At 66.3% G+C, this 18701-nt stretch overlaps 1 protein-coding gene across 5 annotated transcripts; it reads right to left on the bottom strand.

Annotated features, from left to right (window-relative positions):
• Positions 1-1087: 1087 nt before the first annotated feature.
• Positions 1088-17847, bottom strand: LOC102456818 (FEV transcription factor, ETS family member). 5 transcript variants are annotated; one of them, XM_089772786.1, is made up of 9 exons: positions 17690-17847; positions 8092-8291; positions 7557-7705; positions 6418-6621; positions 5024-5107; positions 4744-4806; positions 4537-4596; positions 4233-4280; positions 1088-3986 (listed from the first exon to the last, which is right to left on the bottom strand). In XM_089772786.1, exons 1-9 carry the CDS (start codon positions 17705-17707, stop codon positions 3370-3372), a joined length of 1443 nt encoding a protein of 480 aa, XP_089628912.1. In that variant the 5' UTR covers positions 17708-17847; the 3' UTR covers positions 1088-3369. The 5 variants fall into 5 exon arrangements, with proteins under 5 accessions (XP_089628912.1, XP_089628915.1, XP_089628913.1 ...); XM_089772789.1 differs by having other exon boundaries at positions 1088-3884; XM_089772787.1 differs by lacking the exon at positions 17690-17847 and adding an exon at positions 17195-17664.
• Positions 17848-18701: the final 854 nt, after the last annotated feature.

The raw sequence follows: 18701 nt of genomic DNA, 5'->3' as shown, positions 1-18701 counted from the left end.
AAACCAAACACTGTCCCAGCTCCTCCCCCAGGCCAGGACCCTCTCCTGCCCCAGTCCCAGCTCCTCCCTGACCCTGCATCCCTTCCCCACCCCTCCCCCAGGCCAGGACCCTCTCCTGCACCCCACCCCAGTCCCAGCTCCTCCCTGACCCTGCACCCCTCCCCCAGGCCAGCATCCTCTCCTGCCCCGGTCACAGCTCCTCCCTGACCCTGCACCCCTTCCCCACCCCTCCCCCAGGCCAGGACCCTCTCCTGCACCCCACCCCAGTCCCAGCTCCTCCCTGACCCTGCACCCCTCCCCCAGGCCAGCATCCTCTCCTGCCCCAGTCCCAGCTCCTCCCTGACCCTGCACCCCTTCTCCACCCCTCCCCCAGGCCAGGACCCTCTCCTGCACCCCACCCCAGTCCCAGCTCCTCCCTGACCCTGCACCCCTCCCCCAGGCCAGCATCCTCTCCTGCCCCGGTCACAGCTCCTCCCTGACCCTGCACCCCTTCCCCACCCCTCCCCCAGGCCAGTGTCCTCTCCGCCCCGGTCACAGCTCCTCCCTGATCCTGCACCCCCCTCCTGCATCCAGAAAAGTGCAGCCCTTGACCACTTACCCAAAAATCAAAAATGCTTGCCCCTCTCCCCGGCTGAGGGCCTCTTTCTCTCCCCTCTGAGCCAGGGCAGGGATGGTGCCCTGGCTGCGGAGGCGGGCGGGCAGAGGGAAAGGTGGTTACTGCAGTCCCAGCCCCAGGCTGCCCCGGCTGGGGGTACTGGATTCAGGCTCTGGCTGTGGAAGGTGGAGAGCCCTGCTGTCTCCCCTAGGGGGCAGTAGCGCTGTGTGGCTCCTCGGGGCTGGCTCCCAGGTCTGGGCCTGGCCTCAGCCCCATTCAGCCAGGCATCCCCGGCTGCCCCCATCCCAGCGCCTGGGGGCCAGGAAGCAGCAGTGCCAGGGTTGGGCTGGTGGCGCAGGGCAGCTGTAGCCTCGGGGGGGGGGGGGGGTTCTGGAGTTCTTACCCCCCACAGCTAATCCCCGTCCCTAACCCCTGCTTCCCCCCCCCCCACCCGTCCCTCCAGGGTGCCCCGCAATTATTTTGCAAACAGTCTCTCACATAACAATGCAACCTTTAATACGGGGGGAGGGGGGACACATTACAGTCGCTGTCAGCCCCGTGGAAGCCGGTGGGCTGTCCCAGATACAGTCCCTCACAGAGCCGCGTCTCTGCGCACCGCTTCCCAGGGAGGGGGGCTGCTGCCATGAGCCGCACAGGGTCTGCCTGGAGGGGTGGGGTAAAGGGGATGGGGGGCATCTGGCTTGGCTCCTTGGTCCGGGTCCAGGTGCGGGAGCTGGTTTCCGGCCCTCAGTCAGCGTCCTGGGGTGTGCAGGCGCCAGGCAGAGCCCCCACTCGCTCGCCAACCTCTGCACCTCTTGGGGGTAGAGGCAACGGCTGCTCCACGGCCACAGAGGGCTCCATGCGGCAGCCCCCACCCCCACGCTGCATCCACCCAGCGGGTAGCCAGCCTACCCCAGCGGCATCCACCCCAGCGGGTAGCCAGCCTACCCCAGCGGCATCCACCCCAGCGGGTAGCCAGCCTACCCCAGCGGCATCCACCCCAGCGGGTAGCCAGCCTACCCCAGCGGCATCCACCCCAGCGGGTAGCCAGCCTACCCCAGCGGCATCCACCCCAGCGGGTAGCCAGCCTACCCCAGCGGCATCCACCCCAGCGGGTAGCCAGCCTACACCAGCGGCATCCACCCAGCGGGTAGCCAGCCTAGACCAGCGGCATCCACCCCAGCGGGTAGCCAGCCTAGACCAGCGGCATCCACCCCAGCGGGTAGCCAGCCTACACCAGCGGCATCCACCCAGCGGGTAGCCAGCCTACACCAGCGGCATCCACCCCAGCGGGTAGCCAGCCTAGACCAGCGGCATCCACCCCAGCGGGTAGCCAGCCTACCCCAGCGGCATCCACCCCAGCGGGTAGCCAGCCTAGACCAGCGGCATCCACCCCAGCGGGTAGCCAGCCTACTCCAGCGGCATCCACCCCAGCGGGTAGCCAGCCTAGACCAGCGGCATCCACCCAGCGGGTAGCCAGCCTACCCCAGCGGCATCCACCCAGCGGGTAGCCAGCCTACCCCAGCGGCATCCACCCCAGCGGGTAGCCAGCCTACCCCAGCGGCATCCACCCCAGCGGGTAGCCAGCCTACCCCAGCGGCATCCACCCCAGCGGGTAGCCAGCCTACCCCAGCGGCATCCACCCAGCGGGTAGCCAGCCTACACCAGCGGCATCCACCCCAGCGGGTAGCCAGCCTACACCAGCGGCATCCACCCCAGCGGGTAGCCAGCCTACCCCAGCGGCATCCACCCAGCGGGTAGCCAGCCTAGACCAGCGGCGGCCTGAGCCAACAGGCTACTCAGGCTGTTCAGTGCCCCTGTGCAAGGGCTGGGGAGGGGTGGCATCTGCTGAAAGCAGGATTTGGGGGCAGGGACAACTGCAGGTTAACCTCTCCTTTAAAAACCCTGCACCCCAACTAACCCTGGACTCCTGGGCTGTGCCCCAGACTCTCCCTTGGCCCCCCAAGACTACCCACGGGTCAGGAGACCCCACAGCTAGTAGAAGGCTGGCAGGTGGCTGCTGGCGGGGCAGGGCACCGTGTGGCTAGTAGGAGGAGTCAGGTGACCACTGGTGGGCCAGGGCACCCGTGGCTAGTAGCAGGAGTCCAGCTGGCTGCCGGTGGGGCGGGGCAACCTGGGGCTAGTACAAGGAGTCCAATTGGCCACGGATGGGCCAGGGCACCCCGTGGCTAGTAGCAGGAGTCCAGCTGGCTGCCGGTGGGGCGGGGCACCCTGTGGCTAGTAGGAGGAGTCCAATTGGCCACAGACGGGCCGGGGCACCCCGTGGCTAGTAGGAGGAGTCCAGCTGGCTGCCGGCGGGCCGGGACACCCCATGGCTAGTAGAAGGAGTCCAGCTGGCTGCCGGCGGGCTGGGGCACCCGGTGGCTAGTAGGAGTCCAGCTGGCTGCCGGCGGGCCGGGGCACCCTGTGGCTAGTAGAAGGAGTCCAGCTGGCTGCCGGCGGGCCGGGGCACCCTGTGGCTAGTAGAAGGAGTCCAGCTGGCTGCCGGCGGGCCGGGGCACCCCGTGGCTAGTAGAAGGAGTCCAGCTGGCTGCCGGCGGGCCGGGGCACCCTGTGGCTAGTAGAAGGAGTCCAGCTGGCTGCCGGCGGGCCGGGGCACCCCGTGGCTAGTAGAAGGAGTCCAGCTGGCTGCCGGCGGGCCGGGGCACCCCGTGGCTAGTAGAAGGAGTCCAGCTGGCTGCCGGCGGGCCGGGGCACCCCGTGGCTAGTAGAAGGAGTCCAGCTGGCTGCCGGCGGGCCGGGGCACCCCGTGGCTAGTAGAAGGAGGTCAGGTGGCCACCCGGGGGCCGGGCCACAGGCGGGCTCTGGTAGAGGTTCCCGGAGCTGGCATTCCAGTAGGGCGTGGGGGTGCCGAAGAAGCTGGCGGAGGAGACGGGCAGCTGGGTGCTGTGGCCCAGGCCGAAGCCAACCTTCTGCTGGTGGTAGGGCGGCAGGTAGGCCAGCTCGCCCGGGTGGTACTTGTAGGCAGCCCCCTCGCCCGGGTGGTTCTGCTGGGCCTGGCTGATGCCCTGGAAGTCGAACTTGTAGGCGTAGCGCTTGCCGTGCACCTTGGTCATGATGCTCTTGTCGTAGTAGTAGCGCAGCGCCCGGCTCAGCTTGTCGTAGTTCATGTTGGGCTTGCTCTTGCGGGCGCCCCAGCGCCGCGCCACCTCGTCCGGGTCCGTCATCTTGAACTCCCCGTTGGTGCCCTCCCACGTGATGCAGCCGGAGTTGCTGCTGTCCGACAGCAGCTCCAGCAGGAACTGCCAGAGCTGGATCTGCCCGCTGCCTGCCGGGCGGGGAGACGGGCTGTGAGCCGAGGGGCTGGCCTCTGCCCAGGGAGCAGGGCCCTGGGGCGTCCGCGCAGCACTTGGCTTTGTTATTGGAGGGCCTGCTGTGTGCACTGGCTGGTTAATGGGGGGGTCTTTCCTGGTTTGTTATTGTAGGGTCTCTAACACCCTAGACCCCACTCCCCACCCACAGCCCGGGTAAAACCCAGGAGTCCTGATTCCCAGCCCCCTCTCCTCTCCCCGCTCCTTCAGCCCCACTAGGTGCCACTCCCCTGCCAGAGGGCCCCCCTCCCCAAGCCTCCAGCCATTCTATAGTCCCCCAAGAGGGAATAGGTACCCAGACCCACCTGGGTTTGCCAAGCGGCTGCTGGTGGGTCCCAGGACCTGGTATGGATCTGGGGGGTGAAAAGGGAGTCGGGGGAGTTAGTTTTATGGGTGTCAGAGACCCTCCCGTAAGATCCCTCCCCTGGCCCCATCACCCCCAAAGGGGCTTCACCCCAAATCCCAGGGGCCAGCTACCCCCCATCCAATCAGACCCCAACCCGCAACTCTGCAGTGGCTGGAGCTCTGGGCCTTCGTAACCCTCGCCCAGTTTGGGGGGGGGGTTAGCTACAGGCTCAATCGCCCTAACCCCCAAGCAGCGGCACCCACCTGGTACGATTCGTGGGGAGTCACTCGTCCGAGTCACCCCCTGGATCTGTGGAGGGGAGCCTGCGGGAGAGGGAGGGGGAGGGTTAGGGGAGGGAATGGGTATGCCAGCTGCCAATCCCGGGTAATAACCCCAGGGTTCACCCCCATGCAGGGGTTCCGGGGCCATGGGGCACTGCCCCCCAAGGGATGGGGACAAGGGGCTGGTACCTTTGGGGCCGCTGCTGACAGAACTGCTCCAGCTGTTGCGCCTGATTTCCTCATAGGGGGATTCTGCAGGCAAATGGGGGGAGGGGGAGAGACAGCCCATTAGTAGTGTGTGGGGGGGGTGAAATCACTGCAGGAGGGACAAGCCCAGCAGTGTCTGGTCCCAGCACCCCCCTGTTCTAACCACTAGACCCCGCTCCCCCCGGGATAGACGCCAGGTGGCCTGGCTGCCAGCCCTCCCGGGGGGGCCTGTGCGCACCAGGACTGGTGTTTGTAGACTCACCAGTTTTCACCTGCACCCGTGACGGGGGCGCAGGGGGCTGGGGCGTCACAGCTGGGGCGGCCGGGTAGCTGAAGGTCGGGCTGCCTGTGTGGGAAGACCAGAGAGCTCTGCTCAGAGCTGGAGTCTGGGTGGGGCAGGGGGCGAGGGCCTGGGTGGGGTGGCGCTCCCAGCCAGGCCACGGCCATCCTGCTGCTAAGGCGCCAAGGGCAGGGGAAGGTGGGTGAGTGGGTCCATTGATGGGCAGAGGCCCAGCAGGGGGCGCTGGGCTGCAGGGAGCCGGAGGGGGTCTCAGCAGGGGGCGCTGGGGAGTGGGACAGGGGCCCAGCAGGGGGCACTGGGCTGCAGGGAGCGGGAGGGGGGCCCGGCAGGGGGTGCTGGGGAGTGGGGCAGGGGCCAGCAGGGGGTGCTGGGCAGCAGGGAGCAGGGCGGGGTCTCAGCAGGGGCCGCTGGGCTGCAGATTGGGTGCCCCACAATGGGGCTCTGGGGAGCAGGCATGGCCCGGCAGGGGGCTCTGAGCTGCAGGGAGAGGGTTGGGGGCCCATCATGGGGCACTGGGGAGCGGGGCGGGGCCCAGCAGGGGGCGCTGAGCTGCGGGGAGCGGGTTGGGGGCCCATCATGGGGCACTGGGTAGCAGGGTGGGGCCCAGCAGGGGGCGCTGAGCTGCGGGGAGCGGGTTGGGGGCCCATCATGGGGCACTGGGGAGCGGGGCGGGGCCCAGCAGGGGGCGCTGAGCTGTGGGGAGTGGGTTGGGGGCCCATCATGGGGCACTGGGGAGCGGGGCGGGGCCCAGCAGGGGGCGCTGAGCTGCGGGGAGCGGGTTGGGGCCCATCATGGGGCACTGGGTAGCAGGGTGGGGCCCAGCAGGGGGCGCTGAGCTGCGGGGAGTGGGTCGGGGGCCCATCATGGGGCACTGGGGAGCGGGGCAGGGCCCAGCAGGGGGCGCTGAGCTGCGGGGAGCGGGTTGGGGGCCCATCATGGGGCACTGGGTAGCAGGGTGGGGCCCAGCAGGGGGCGCTGAGCTGCGGGGAGCGGGTTGGGGGCCCATCATGGGGCACTGGGGAGCGGGGCGGGGCCCAGCAGGGGGCGCTGAGCTGTGGGGAGCGGTTTGGGGGCCCATCATGGGGCACTGGGGAGCGGGGCGGGGCCCAGCAGGGGGCGCTGAGCTGTGGGGAGCGGGTTGGGGGCCCATCATGGGGCACTGGGGAGCGGGGCGGGGCCCAGCAGGGGGCGCTGAGCTGCGGGGAGCGGGTTGGGGGCCCATCATGGGGCACTGGGGAGCGGGGCGGGGCCCAGCAGGGGGCGCTGAGCTGTGGGGAGCGGGGGCCTGGCAGGGGGCGCTGGGAGCAGGGCGGGGGCTCCCTGCCAGTGGCCGGGGTCTGGGGCCAGGGCCGTACTCTGCCGCAGGTAGGCCAGGTGGGACAGCAGCACGTCGGCGTTGTAGGGCGAGGTGAGGCGCAGGAACTCCTCCTTGCCCATCTTGCACAGCTCCTTGCCGTCGACATGCTGGAACAGGGCCACATCCACCCCCTCCAGCCCGTATTCCTTCACCGCCCAGTCCAGCCACTGGCGTACGTGCTCCTGCGTCCACACGCCCGGGTCTGCGGGAGACAGACACACGGAGTCCAGCCGGCCCGGACGCCGGGTTCCCGAGTACAGCGACCCACCCAGGGCATGTCACAAATACGGCGGGGGGAGCCCGAGTGGTCCAGGCTCCTCAGAGCTCTACCCACCCGAAGCGCGGTCCCCACAGACACGGGCGGGCGCCGGCCCGGATGCCTGAGTCCAGGGGAAGAGCAACCCCCTTGCGCCTCGCTCGGAGAGGAAAGAGTCCAGCTGGCCCGGACGCCTGGGTTCCTGGGCTACGGCCCCCCCAGAGCCATGGCACGGTGAGGGGCAGCCTGGGTTCCTGGGCTGCGGCCCCCCCAGAGCCATGGCACGGTGAGGGGCCGGCTGGCCCGGACGCCTGGGTTCCTGGGCTGTGGCCCCCCCAGAGCCATGGCACGGTGAGGGGCCGGCTGGCCCGGACGCCTGGGTTCCTGGGCTACGGCCCCCCCAGAGCCATGGCACGGTGAGGGGCCGGCTGGCCCGGACGCCTGGGTTCCTGGGCTGCGGCCCCCCAGAGCCATGGCACGGTGAGGGGGCAGCTGGCCCGGACGCCTGGGTTCCTGGGCTACGGCCCCCCCAGAGCCATGGCACGGTGAGGGGCCGGCTGGCCCGGACGCCTGGGTTCCTGGGCTGCGGCCCCCCAGAGCCATGGCACGGTGAGGGGCCGGCTGGCCCGGACGCCTGGGTTCCTGGGCTACGGCCCCCCCAGAGCCATGGCACGGTGAGGGGGCAGCTGGCCCGGACGCCTGGGTTCCTGGGCTACGGCCCCCCCAGAGCCATGGCACGGTGAGGGGCCGGCTGGCCCGGACGCCTGGGTTCCCAGAGGTGTTTACCAGCCCTGCCCCAAGCTAGGACTCTGGAGACCTTGGGGCTGGGCATGCGCCAGGGGAAGGTCCCTGGTGAGCACGAGGGGCGGGGGGGCACTCACCCGCTGGGACGATGACCCTCTTCTCCTCGCTGTGGGGGTTGGCTGGGGGGCTGCTCCGCTGGTCGCTGTAGCTGGCCGGGTAGGGGATGGGGTGGGGGTCGCTCCCGGACTTGCCCCGCCTGGACACGCTGCAGTCGACCGGGGACTGTCTGCAGGCGACAGGGGCAGTGAGCTTAGCCAGTTTCAGGCAGCTGGGGGGGGGGCAGGGGCTGTGGGTCAGGAGTGAGGGACACTGGGCCGAGGGTTGGGCCACCCTGCCCTGGAGCACTGATGCCGGCTGGGCTCACAGTGCAGCCCCTGGCACTGACTGAGGTTTCCTGGGGATGAGACGAGGGAAATGAGTCACTTCCTGTGGATGCCACCACAGCCCAGCTCGACTGAGCCAGGAGCTTGGGCTGTGCCAGGTCCTGCTGGGCCATGGACCCCCCGTCTGTGGCCTAGCTCCATGGGCCAGTCTGCACAGTGGCAGGGAGTCCCGCAGGTTAACTCCATGAACACCCAGGCGCAGGGAGTCCCGCGAGTCAAACCTCCTAACCTGGAGCAGTTGACGTTTTCGTTCTCCCGCTTCACAGGGTGCCCCCTGCTGGTCTGACTGGACCAGTCTGGCTCCCCCAGCTCGGGCCCTTCCTTGCCATTGTACTCCTCAGCGGGGGCAACCTCAGTCTTCATGAGGTGGGGGGGGCCGTAGGACGGGTTGAATATGGACTGGTCCTCGCTCACCACGGAAAGCGCCTCCTGCAGGGAGGACACATGGTGGGGTTAGAGCCCCTGGCCTGCTCCCTGCAGCCCAGCCCCTGCTCCCTGCAGCCCAGAGCCCCCTGCTCGCTGCAGCCCAGCCCCCTGCTCCCTGCAGCCCAGCCCCTGCTCCCTGCAGCCCAGCGCCCCCTGCTCCCTGCAGCCCAGCCCCCTGCTCCCTGCAGCCCAGAGCCCCCTGCTCGCTGCAGCCCAGCCCCCTGCTCCCTGCAGCCCAGCCCCCTGCTCCCTGCAGCCCAGAGCCCCCTGCTCGCTGCAGCCCAGCCCCCTGCTCCCTGCAGCCCAGCCCCCTGCTCCCTGCAGCCCAGCGCCCCCTGCTCCCTGCAGCCCAGCCCCTGCTCCCTGCAGCCCAGAGCCCCCTGCTCGCTGCAGCCCAGCCCCCTGCTCCCTGCAGCCCAGCCCCCTGCTCCCTGCAGCCCAGCGCCCCCTGCTCCCCCCTGCTCCCTGCAGCCCAGCGCCCCCTGCTCCCTGCAGCCCAGCCCCCTGCTCCCTGCAGCCCAGCGCCCCCTGCTCCCCCCTGCTCCCTGCAGCCCAGCCCCCTGCTCCCTGCAGCCCAGAACCCCCTGCTCCCTGCAGCCTAGCACCCTGCTCCCTGCAGCCCAGCGCCCCCTGCAGCCCAGCGTCCCCTGCTCCCTGCAGCCCAGCCCCCTGCTCCCTGCAGCCCAGAACCCCCTGCTCCCTGCAGCCCAGCCCCCCCCCTGCAGCCCAGCGCCCCCTGCTCCCTGCAGCCCAGAACCCCCTGCTCCCTGCAGCCCAGCCCCCTGCTCCCTGCAGCCCAGCGCCCCCTGCTCCCCCCTGCTCCCTGCAGCCCAGCCCCCTGCTCCCTGCAGCCCAGCGCCCCCTGCTCCCTGCAGCCCAGCCCCCCCTGCTCCCTGCAGCCCAGAGCCCACTGCTCCCTGCAGCCCAGCGCCTCCTGCAGCCCAGCACCCCCTGCTCCCTGCAGCCCAGCGCCCCCTGCAGCCCAGCACCCCCTGCTCCCTGCAGCCCAGCACCCCCTGCTCCCTGCAGCCCAGCGCCCCCTGCTCGCCCCTGCTCCCTGTAGCCCAGTGCCCTCTGCTGAACCCCCTGCAGCCCAGCGCCCCCTGCTGAACCCCCAGCTTGTGCTCCACGGCACATACACTCTAGTGCTGCACTGGGGCATTGGGGCACCCTCCTGCCCGGTGCGCCTGTGTTATTCTGCCCCTAGCAAGGTGGTGTCTGTCCCCGGCTGTTAGCCCTGGGGGGAGGGGACATTTCCTGTTTGCCAGAGCCCAAGCGTGGCTGCTGGCAGGTGACAGTTAGTGGCCCTGACTGACTTCCTGCCTAGCCTAGCCCTACAAACCCCCTTCCTCCCCCAGCCCTGGGTCCCAAGGAGCTCATCCATCCTTGGGCAGCTGCAGCTGAACTTGGCCGGGTGACACACCCAGGCCAGGTACAGCCACATGGACACACCCGCTGCACCAGCCAACACACAGACGGACACCTGCACTTCATAGCCTGACACACAGTGAATCACACATACACACACATGCCTTGGGCAGACCTGGACAGTGATACATGGTCCATGCATATCATTATACAGACTTGCACAGTGCATGCAAAACAGTCAGCCACGCCCAATGCCCTCATGAAAACGTACAACCGGACACACAGACGTCATGCACTGTAATGTGGGCAGGGGTATACGTGGTTGTGTTCCCTTGTAGTTATTTGGCTCCTGGAGAAACTGAGGCACGGGGGGAGGGATAACCTATCCAAAGTCACATATTTACTGGCAGAGTGAGACCTGGATCCCATCTCTTGCTGCAACCCACTGCCCTCCCCGAGCTGGGGCTAGAACCCCAGAGTCCTGGCTCCCCGTTCTGCAGGAGACTTGCACAGGGTTGTGACACTGGGCTGGCTGTGCAGTTGGGAGGGGCTGTGGCCTCAGCGCTTTGTAGCCAAGGGAGCAGAGAAGGGCCATGAAGTTGGGCCAGAGCTCAGAGAAGCCACCTGCAGAAGTACAAGCAGAAAATACAGGCGGAGAAAGTGCACACCCCCAGGGAGGTACAGCAGCAAACAGGCAGGGAGTCTCAGGCTACAGGTAAAAAGTCCCAGATACAAGCAGAGGTGGGAAAGGCAGACATGGGGAGTCCCGGGCACAGGCAGGGAAGCAGAGGTGGGAAGGTCCCTCCCACACCAGTTCATAGCTCGACCTCTTCCCTCTCCCCTTCCCTGCCCTGGGTTACACGCACCAGTCATAGCTCCACCTCCCCACCCCCTGCGCTCGCAGCGCCCCCTGCTGGGGTGAGGGAACTGAGCACTGCAATCTCCCCCCCCCCTGCGCTCGCAGCGCCCCCTGCTGGGGTGAGGGAACTGAGCCCTGAAATCCCCCCCCCCTGCGCTCGCAGCGCCCCCTGCTGGGGTGAGGGAACTGAGCCCTGAAATCCCCCCCCCCTGCGCTCGCAGCACCCCCTGCTGGGGTGAGGGAACTGAGCACTGCAATCTCCCCCCCCCCCCGCGCTCACAGCACCCCCTGCTGGTGAGGGCGGCCAGAGCTGCAGGAAGACCCAGACCTCAGAGGAGCCCCTCCCAGCCAGACTCAGCCACCACAGATCTTCCCTCTCCCCCTAAAAGTGCCTCTTCTGCAGGGCTGGGGGGTGCTGCTCTGTGGGGCTGGGGGGCGCTGCTCTGTGGGGCTGGGGGGCGCTGCTCTGTGGGGCTGGGGGGTGCTGCTCTGTGGGGCTGGGGGGCGCTGCTCTGTGGGGCTGGGGGGGATGCTGCCGCCAGATTCCCCGCCCCCCACCCCCCCCGGCTGTGCACTGGGTGTGGGCTCTTTGCACAGAAAGCAGAAGTCTCGGGGGAGCTGGGCTGATCTTTTTTTGCAGCCTGAGCTGCTGCGCTGGAGATGTTATCGGGCCCTAGAGGGGGAGGGGGGCTGGCTGTGGTTGCTCCCTTACCATGCCTGCCCGCCCCCGAGCCCGCTGCTGCACAGGCCTCGGCTGAGCGTGCATGCAGCACCCCTCCTTGCAACGGCAGGTAGGAGCCATGAGGTGCAAGGGACCCCCCAGTGGGGCGCCGGGGAAGGCCGCCTGCAGGGTGCCCCATGTGGGGCGAGGCGCGTGCCACCGGCAAGGCTGCACGAGCAGCACAATGCCCACGGGGTGAGGTGCAGCCCTGCCTGCATGACACCAGAAGTGGTGACGGGACGGGGGGGCTGCAGGATATTGCAGGGGGGCATCCAACCTCGTACAAACCACCCTGGGCTGGGCCGTAGCCACTGCGGGGCACAGGGTGCAGCAAAGATGCCACGGTGGCGCACAAAGGGCAGGTCGGGGTTGCTGCACGGGCTCTGGGTGCCCAGCTGGGGTGAGCAGCCTGTGGCCTGCGCCCAAAGCAGGGGCCATGTCTTGCAGCACAGAGCCCCACAGAGCTGGCCCCATATTGTGCCTCCCCATCACATGACGGATGCACCATGTGCCCCACAAGCCCTGTCACCACCTCTTCAGTGTGTGCACAAAGGCAGCCCTTCCAGCAACAGAGGCACCACTCACATCACAACCGGTGTGAGCCTAAGCAGTGCAAACTCCACGTGCACCACAACAGTGCAAACATGACCCCACTGCACGAGGGACGTGCCATTTGCCTCCCAGTCAGTGCACTCCATGGATCACAGTCGGAACAGGCACAATCCATGCAACTGCACACTAACCGTGAGGCCGTACCTCAGGCATCACAATCAGTGCAATTGCACAGCCATAGCATGAGGGATGTGCCAGTTGAATCACAAGCAGAGCGTGCACAACGAGAGCACTTGCACTGTCATTGCACGGCAGCTGAGCCAGGTGCATCAAAAGCAACATGCGCAATCAGTGCAAGTGCACACTCACTGCATGATGGGTGTGACGTGTACACCAATGCAGCATGCACGAGTGCATTTGCACACCCATTGCACAACAGCTGTGCCATATGCATCAAATCAGAGGCCAACCAGTGCAACAGCATACCTGTTACAGTGCATCCATGCAAGACGCATAACACTTGGCGCATGCACCAGCACTGCAACTGCACACACGTTGCACGATGGATGAGTTGCATGCTTCTCATTCAGAGCAGGCACCATCCGTGCAATTGCACGACAGCTGTGCCACACTCAGCACATGCATGACCAGTCCCATCAATAGCCCCGTGGCACCTGGCAGATACACTGTTGGAAGCCCCGTGCACAACGGAGGGTCCCGTGTAACACAAGCCATGGGGGAAGAGGAACTATGGTGCCTGGTGAGGGGCGCAATAGCATGTAGGCCATATGCCATGGCCATAAAATCGAGGGAGGCACAAGCCCATGCCCTGCACTGCAAGGAGGCACAGCTAGCCTGTGCCAAGGTGCCAGGGAGGGGAGCCAGGTCCAGTGCCTGGAGGGAGGGACACCTGGCTCGGCACAAGGTTCTGTGTGTCACCATCTGAACCCTTCCCTTCGGCTGCACAGCAGGGAGTGACCGGCCATGGTGGAGCATCTCCACACGAACGCTCTGTCAGTGCTACAGGCAGGGCTCTGACCTAGGGGGCAGGAAGGGGGACGGAATACCGGGGTAGACGGGCCCCGGGGTCTGATGAACGGCAGGATCCCAGGGTAGACGGGCCCCGGGGTCTGATGAACGGCGGGATCCCAGGATAGACGGGCCCCTGGGCCTGATGAACGGCGGGATCCCAGGGTAGACGGGCCCCAGGGTCTGATGAACGGCAGGATCCCAGGGTAGACGGGCCCCGGGGTCTGATGAACGGCGGGATCCCAGGGTAGACGGGCCCCAGGGTCTGATGAACGGCGGGATCCCAGGGTAGACGGGCCCCAGGGTCTGATGAACGGCAGGATCCCGGGGTAGACGGGCCCCAGGGTCTGATGAACGGCGGGATCCCAGGGTAGACAGGCCCCGGGGTCTGATGAACGGCAGGATCCCAGGGTAGACAGGCCCCGGGGTCTGATGAACGGCGGGATCCCAGGGTAGACGGGCCCCGGGGTCTGATGAACGGCAGGATCCCAGGGTAGACGGGCCCCGGGGTCTGATGAACGGCGGGATCCCAGGGTAGACGGGCCCCGGGGTCTGATGAACGGCAGGATCCCAGGGTAGACGGGCCCCGGGGTCTGATGAACGGCAGGATCCCAGGGTAGACGGGCCCTGGGGTCTGATGAACGGCGGGATCCCAGGGTAGACGGGCCCCGGGGTCTGATGAACGGCAGGATCCCAGGGTAGATGGGCATGTGGGTCTGATGAACGGCGGGATCCCAGGGTAGATGGGCCCTGGGGTCTGATGAACGGCGGGATCCCAGGGTAGATGGGCCCCGGGGTCTGATGAACGGCGGGATCCCAGGATAGATGGGCCCTGGGGTCTGATGAACGGCAGGATCCCAGGGTAGATGGGCATGTGGGTCTGATGAATGAGGGGATCCCAGGGTAGACGGGCCCCGGGGTCTGATGAACAGCAGGATCCCAGGGTAGACGGGCCCCTGGGTCTGATGAACGGCGGGATCCCAGGGTAGACAGGCCCCGGGGTCTGATGAACGGCAGGATCCCAGGGTAGACGGGCCCCTGGGTCTGATGAACGGCGGGATCCCAGGGTAGATGGGCATGTGGGTCTGATCCAGGGTAGATGGGCCGGTGGGTCTGATGAATGAGGGGATACCAGGGTAGGTGGGCCCATGGGTCTGACCCAGGGCAGGATACTGGAGTAGATGGGCTGGTGGGTCTGATTGAGGCAGGATACCTGGTGTGACATAGTGGGGGGTGCTGTTACAGTCACTGCTGTAGTGTGTGTGTGTGTGGGGGGGTGTACCTCATTCCCCCCCCGCCCCCCTTTGCAGCTCTCTCTGCAAGAGGGGGAAGAGGCCAGGCATGACTCACTGTGGAAGTGTCAGTGTCTCACCTGCTGGGGACCAGGTGACAAAAGATTCACCTTTGGTCTGGGAGCAGGCCAGTGCAGGCGGCGGAGCTGCCTGGGGGCTCAGGGACCAGTTGCTGGGCCTTGCTTTAGTCTGGTTGGGGGGAGCATGAAGGGAGCAGACTAAGTCGAGTACGGGGGGAGTTCAGGGGCCTGTGAACACCTTTTCCCCAAGAGGACTCAGGCTGTCGGCCCTGGCTCCTAGATCAGCAAGCGCCTTTGCTGTGCTGTACCTCTGAGAACCAATAACCCTTCTGTTCTATGGCTGGCAGAGTCACGTCTGGCTGCGGACAGGGGGTGCAGGGTCAGGGCTCCCCAGTGTGTTGTCACACCTGGGTAGGTGGGCCCATGAGTCTGATGAAAGTTGGGATCCCAGAGTAGGTGGGCTCGTGGGTCTGATTGGGGGTGGGATATCAGGGTAGGTGGGCCCATGGGTCTGACGAGAGGCGGGATACCAGGGTAGATGGGCCCGGGGGTCTGATGAATGACGGGTTACCAGCGTAGGTGGGCCTGTGGGTCTGCCCCAGGGCAGCATACTGGAGTAGATGGGCCGGTGGGTCTGCTTGGGGTGGGGTACCAGGGCAGGTGGCCATGGGGGCGGGATGCCAGGGTAGATAGGACCCAGGGTGTAATTGAGGCGGGATACCAGGGGCAATGGGCTGTGGGGCCGACCTGGCAGGCTGGGGGAGGGGGCTGTAAGAGCCGTGCGGAGCTGTGGGGCAGCAGCACAGGAAGCTGAGGCAGGAAGCCTGAGGCTGCGAAGCCGGAAGCCTCTTGGGCTCCTGATAAGGCCACCTGATGGGGAGCGAGGCTCTGAGCGGCTGGCCTGGGCTGCTGTAAATAGCTCCCATCCGGCCAGACAATGGCTGGGGGCTGGGCACCAGCTGGGCGGGGGCCCCTGCTTGAAAACCCCTCCAGCTTCTGCCCACAGCCCAGGAGTCCTGGCCCCTCTCCCCGCTCGACACTGTGTGGGAGGAAGGCAGGGCTGGTGGGGAAGCTGCTGGATTTGGGCCAGACTCCCTAGTGAACTTGTGTTCGTTGTCACATCACTCTGTGCCTCAGTTTCCCCCTCCACACAATAAGAAGGACTCTCCCTTTGTGTTTGCAGCCAGGGAGCAGGGGGCCACACCAGCCTGCCAATGACAACCCTCCCCCACCCCCAGCTAGTTCATTTACAGTCACCTGGAAACTATAATACAGCAAGCAGTAGCTGTATACTCACACAGATACAAAGACAGGCAGGCAGACACAAACCGGCAGGGGGCAAGTACATACACGCATAGCTACACCTAGCCAGGTAGATATACAGACACAGACCCAAAGACAGGCAGACGCAGACAGGCGGACATGCCCAGAGACACGCCAATACAAGCACACACAGGGAAAGGGGCAGACATGCAGAAACAGGAGCCGCATAGATGCACAGACACACAGGGAAACAAGCGGACACTCACACACACACAGACTGAGAGGCAACTACCCCCCATCCCCTCAGAACAGCCCACAAAGCCAAGGAGAAGGGACTCCCTATAAGAAGGGGGTGTCCCCGCCTGTGCGTTTCTAGGGCAGATCCACCCACCCAGTGTGGTAAGGGGCTTTCAACCTGGGAACAGCCCAGACGCTGAATCTGGACTTTGGGAGACGCCGGCAGAGCTGCCAAACGTTGTTTGAAAACAAGCCATGTCGGGGGGCTGGTTGGAGCAGGAGAACGGGGGCGCTGGCCGCGAGGGGGCTGGGAGCCAGGCCTGCTAGGCAGGGAACCCACCCTCCAAGTCTGGCCTGGAGTCTCCAGGGATGAAAGATCATGTCACATGAGGCCATCTCCAGGAACAGGTCCGGCCACCCTACGTGGAGCCAGGCCTGTCTGTTCGCCTGGCGGGGTTTGTTCAGCTTTTGCGGCTGTTCGCCCTTGGCAGGAGCCGTCCTTGCCCTCCCGCAGGTGCAGAAGGGGTGCCCCAGAGACCCCCGTGAGCGGAGCACGACCATAGTTTGCGCAGGGCACGGCTGCGGGCTGGGGCCTGAGAACCCAGACGAATCCCTAACCTGCCTGCTGCCTCAGTTGCTACTTGTGTTCAGACTGTGAACTCTTTAGGCAGGGCCTGTCTCTGGGCAGCGTCTGGCACAACAGGGCCCTGATCCCAGCCAGGGCAGGGCCTGCAGCGCCCTGCACAACAGCTCCCCTGGGCTGGCCAAGGAGCCGCCGGGACCCCGCTCTCATTGCCGAGGCTTCCGATTCCCCTCAGCCTCAGGCACGGCCTGGCCGGGGAAAACGTCCTCTCGCCGGACAGGCTTAGAGTGGCCGGGGAACCGTGTGCGGGGATCTAGCATCAGCCAGGCGCGGGGCCCCCGGCCGGCCCGCCCCTCCCCAGGCATCAGTGCCACTGATTTGTTAGAATGGGGGAGATCAACATTAATAGACCTTCTGTGTTATCTGCTGGTGCCGGGCCCCTCCCCACGGCGCACACCAGCTTCCAGCCCCATCTCTCCCTGCAGGCTCAAATCCTGGAGACCAGCCAAGTGGCGTTGAGCCCTCCCCTTGGAGAAAGGGGCCCTGTCTCCAAGCAGCAAAGGGAGCCCCCCCAAATCCAAGCAGGGCTCAGCTCCAGATCCGGTTCCCCTGAGCAGCGTGCGAGATTCCCGGCTTCCCAGGCTGGCCGTTCGGCTCTCAGCTGGGAGGCACGCGACCCACCGGTGGGCGCGCTTCGGGCCTGAAATCGGTGCACCGGGAGCGCTTGCTTTGCTCAGACAGCAGCAAGGACAGGGCGGCCAGCGGAGAGTGAAAAAAAAAACCAAAACAAAACACCAAAACCGAGAGAAAAAGAAAGGGAGAGAAAAACAGTCAAATGCGAAGGAGAGGAAGGAAGGAAGGAAGGCTGGGCAGGAAGGGGAGAGGGCACAAAAGGACCACACAAGCTAGAAAAGGAACGAAAGAACAAACCCAAGGGCCAGCAGCACCCCGGCTGGGACAGGCACAGAAGGGACAGGCTGACCTGTTAAGCAAGGTTGCACCCCGGTACCTCCACGGTGCGGGCACAGCCCCCTATCTCCAGCCCAGTCTCAGGTCTTTTCTCCCCTGCTTGGGGCGGGGGGGTGCAGTTGCCCCATGGCGCCCCAGTGCTCCATGGAGGGGAGCCCCCCATTTCCTTCCCTTGGGGTGCAGGTGCTCCCCGATCCTGGCCCCCTTCTCACACACGCCTGGGGAGGGAGGGGGAGAGATGTGTGGGGCTCTGGCTGTGCCGTGCCGTGCGTGTCTCTCTCTGGGGCGGTTTGGTTTGGGTTATTTAAGCTCAGCGACATCGACCGCCACGAACGGGAAGGAAGAGGAAATTTTTTGTACCAGAAGGAAAGAGCGGACGGGGGGGGGGGGCGTTTGTGGAGCCGGGGCGCGCACCAGAGAGAGGAACTGAACACCGCCCGCCCGGCGTGAATCCAGCACCAGCTGGAGCCGAGACGCCCACACCTGGAGGAACATCTCCAGAACCTACCTTGATGGTGCCGTCCATCGCCGGGCCCGCGCAGAGCTCCTGCTTAGAGCTCCATGAACGAGGCGAGGTGGTGCATTGGCAGAGGGGGCCGGATGAGCGGGGCTTGGGGTGTGTATGTGTGTGTGTGTGTGTGTGTATGTGTGTGTGTGTGTATGTGTGTGTGTGCGTCTAATTTTGGGAAGTGAAGTCACACAAACCGCTGTTGCTGGTTTCCTATTGGTGTGACCGAATTTTGCAAAGCTTTTTTTTCTTCTTCTTCTTTTGGCGCTAGGGCTGGGTGCTCCTGTACTGCTCTTGAGGGCAGCAGCACTAGGGGCTCAGTGTGGAGATCTGGGGAGCTGGGGGGAGGGAGGAGGGGGTACGGGGGGGATATCACATTTAGCCCTTGCACAACGCTGGTGCATGCACGTGCACACCTCTCCGTATTCACTATTGATCTGCACAATGGTAGCATCTAGAAAGGCCAAGGCAAAATCAGGGCCCCCTTGTGCCCGGTGCTGCCCAGACCCAGCCAGAGACAGGCCCTGCCCAGTCAGGATCAGGGCCCCCTTGTGCCCGGTGCTACCCAGACCCAGCCAGAGACAGGCCCTGCCCAGCCGGGATCAGGGCCCCCTTGTGCCCGGTGCTGCCCAGACCCAGCCAGAGACAGGCCCTGCCCAGCCGGGATCAGGGCCCCCTTGTGCCCGGTGCTACCCAGACCCAGCCAGAGACAGGCCCTGCCCAGCCGGGATCAGGGCCCCCTTGTGCCGGGTGCTGCCCAGACCCAGCCAGAGACAGGCCCTGCCCAGCCGGGATCAGGGCCCCCTTGTGCCCAGTGCTACCCAGACCCAGCCAGAGACAGGCCCTGCCCAGCCGGGATCAGGGCCCCCTTGTGCCGGGTGCTACCCAGACCCAGCCAGAGACAGGCCCTGCCCAGCCGGGATCAGGGCCCCCTTGTGCCCGGTGCTACCCAGACCCAGCCGGAGACAGGCCCTGCCCAGCCGGGATCAGGGCCCCCTTGTGCCCAGTGCTA

The sequence above is a fragment of the Pelodiscus sinensis genome, chromosome 22 (genome assembly GCF_052426305.1).
Source record: "Pelodiscus sinensis isolate ZL-2025 chromosome 22, ASM5242630v1, whole genome shotgun sequence".
Lineage (NCBI taxonomy): Eukaryota > Metazoa > Chordata > Testudines > Trionychidae > Pelodiscus > Pelodiscus sinensis.
Note: the sequence above shows the minus strand (reverse complement) of the source record. Positions and strands in the feature narration are given on the sequence as shown.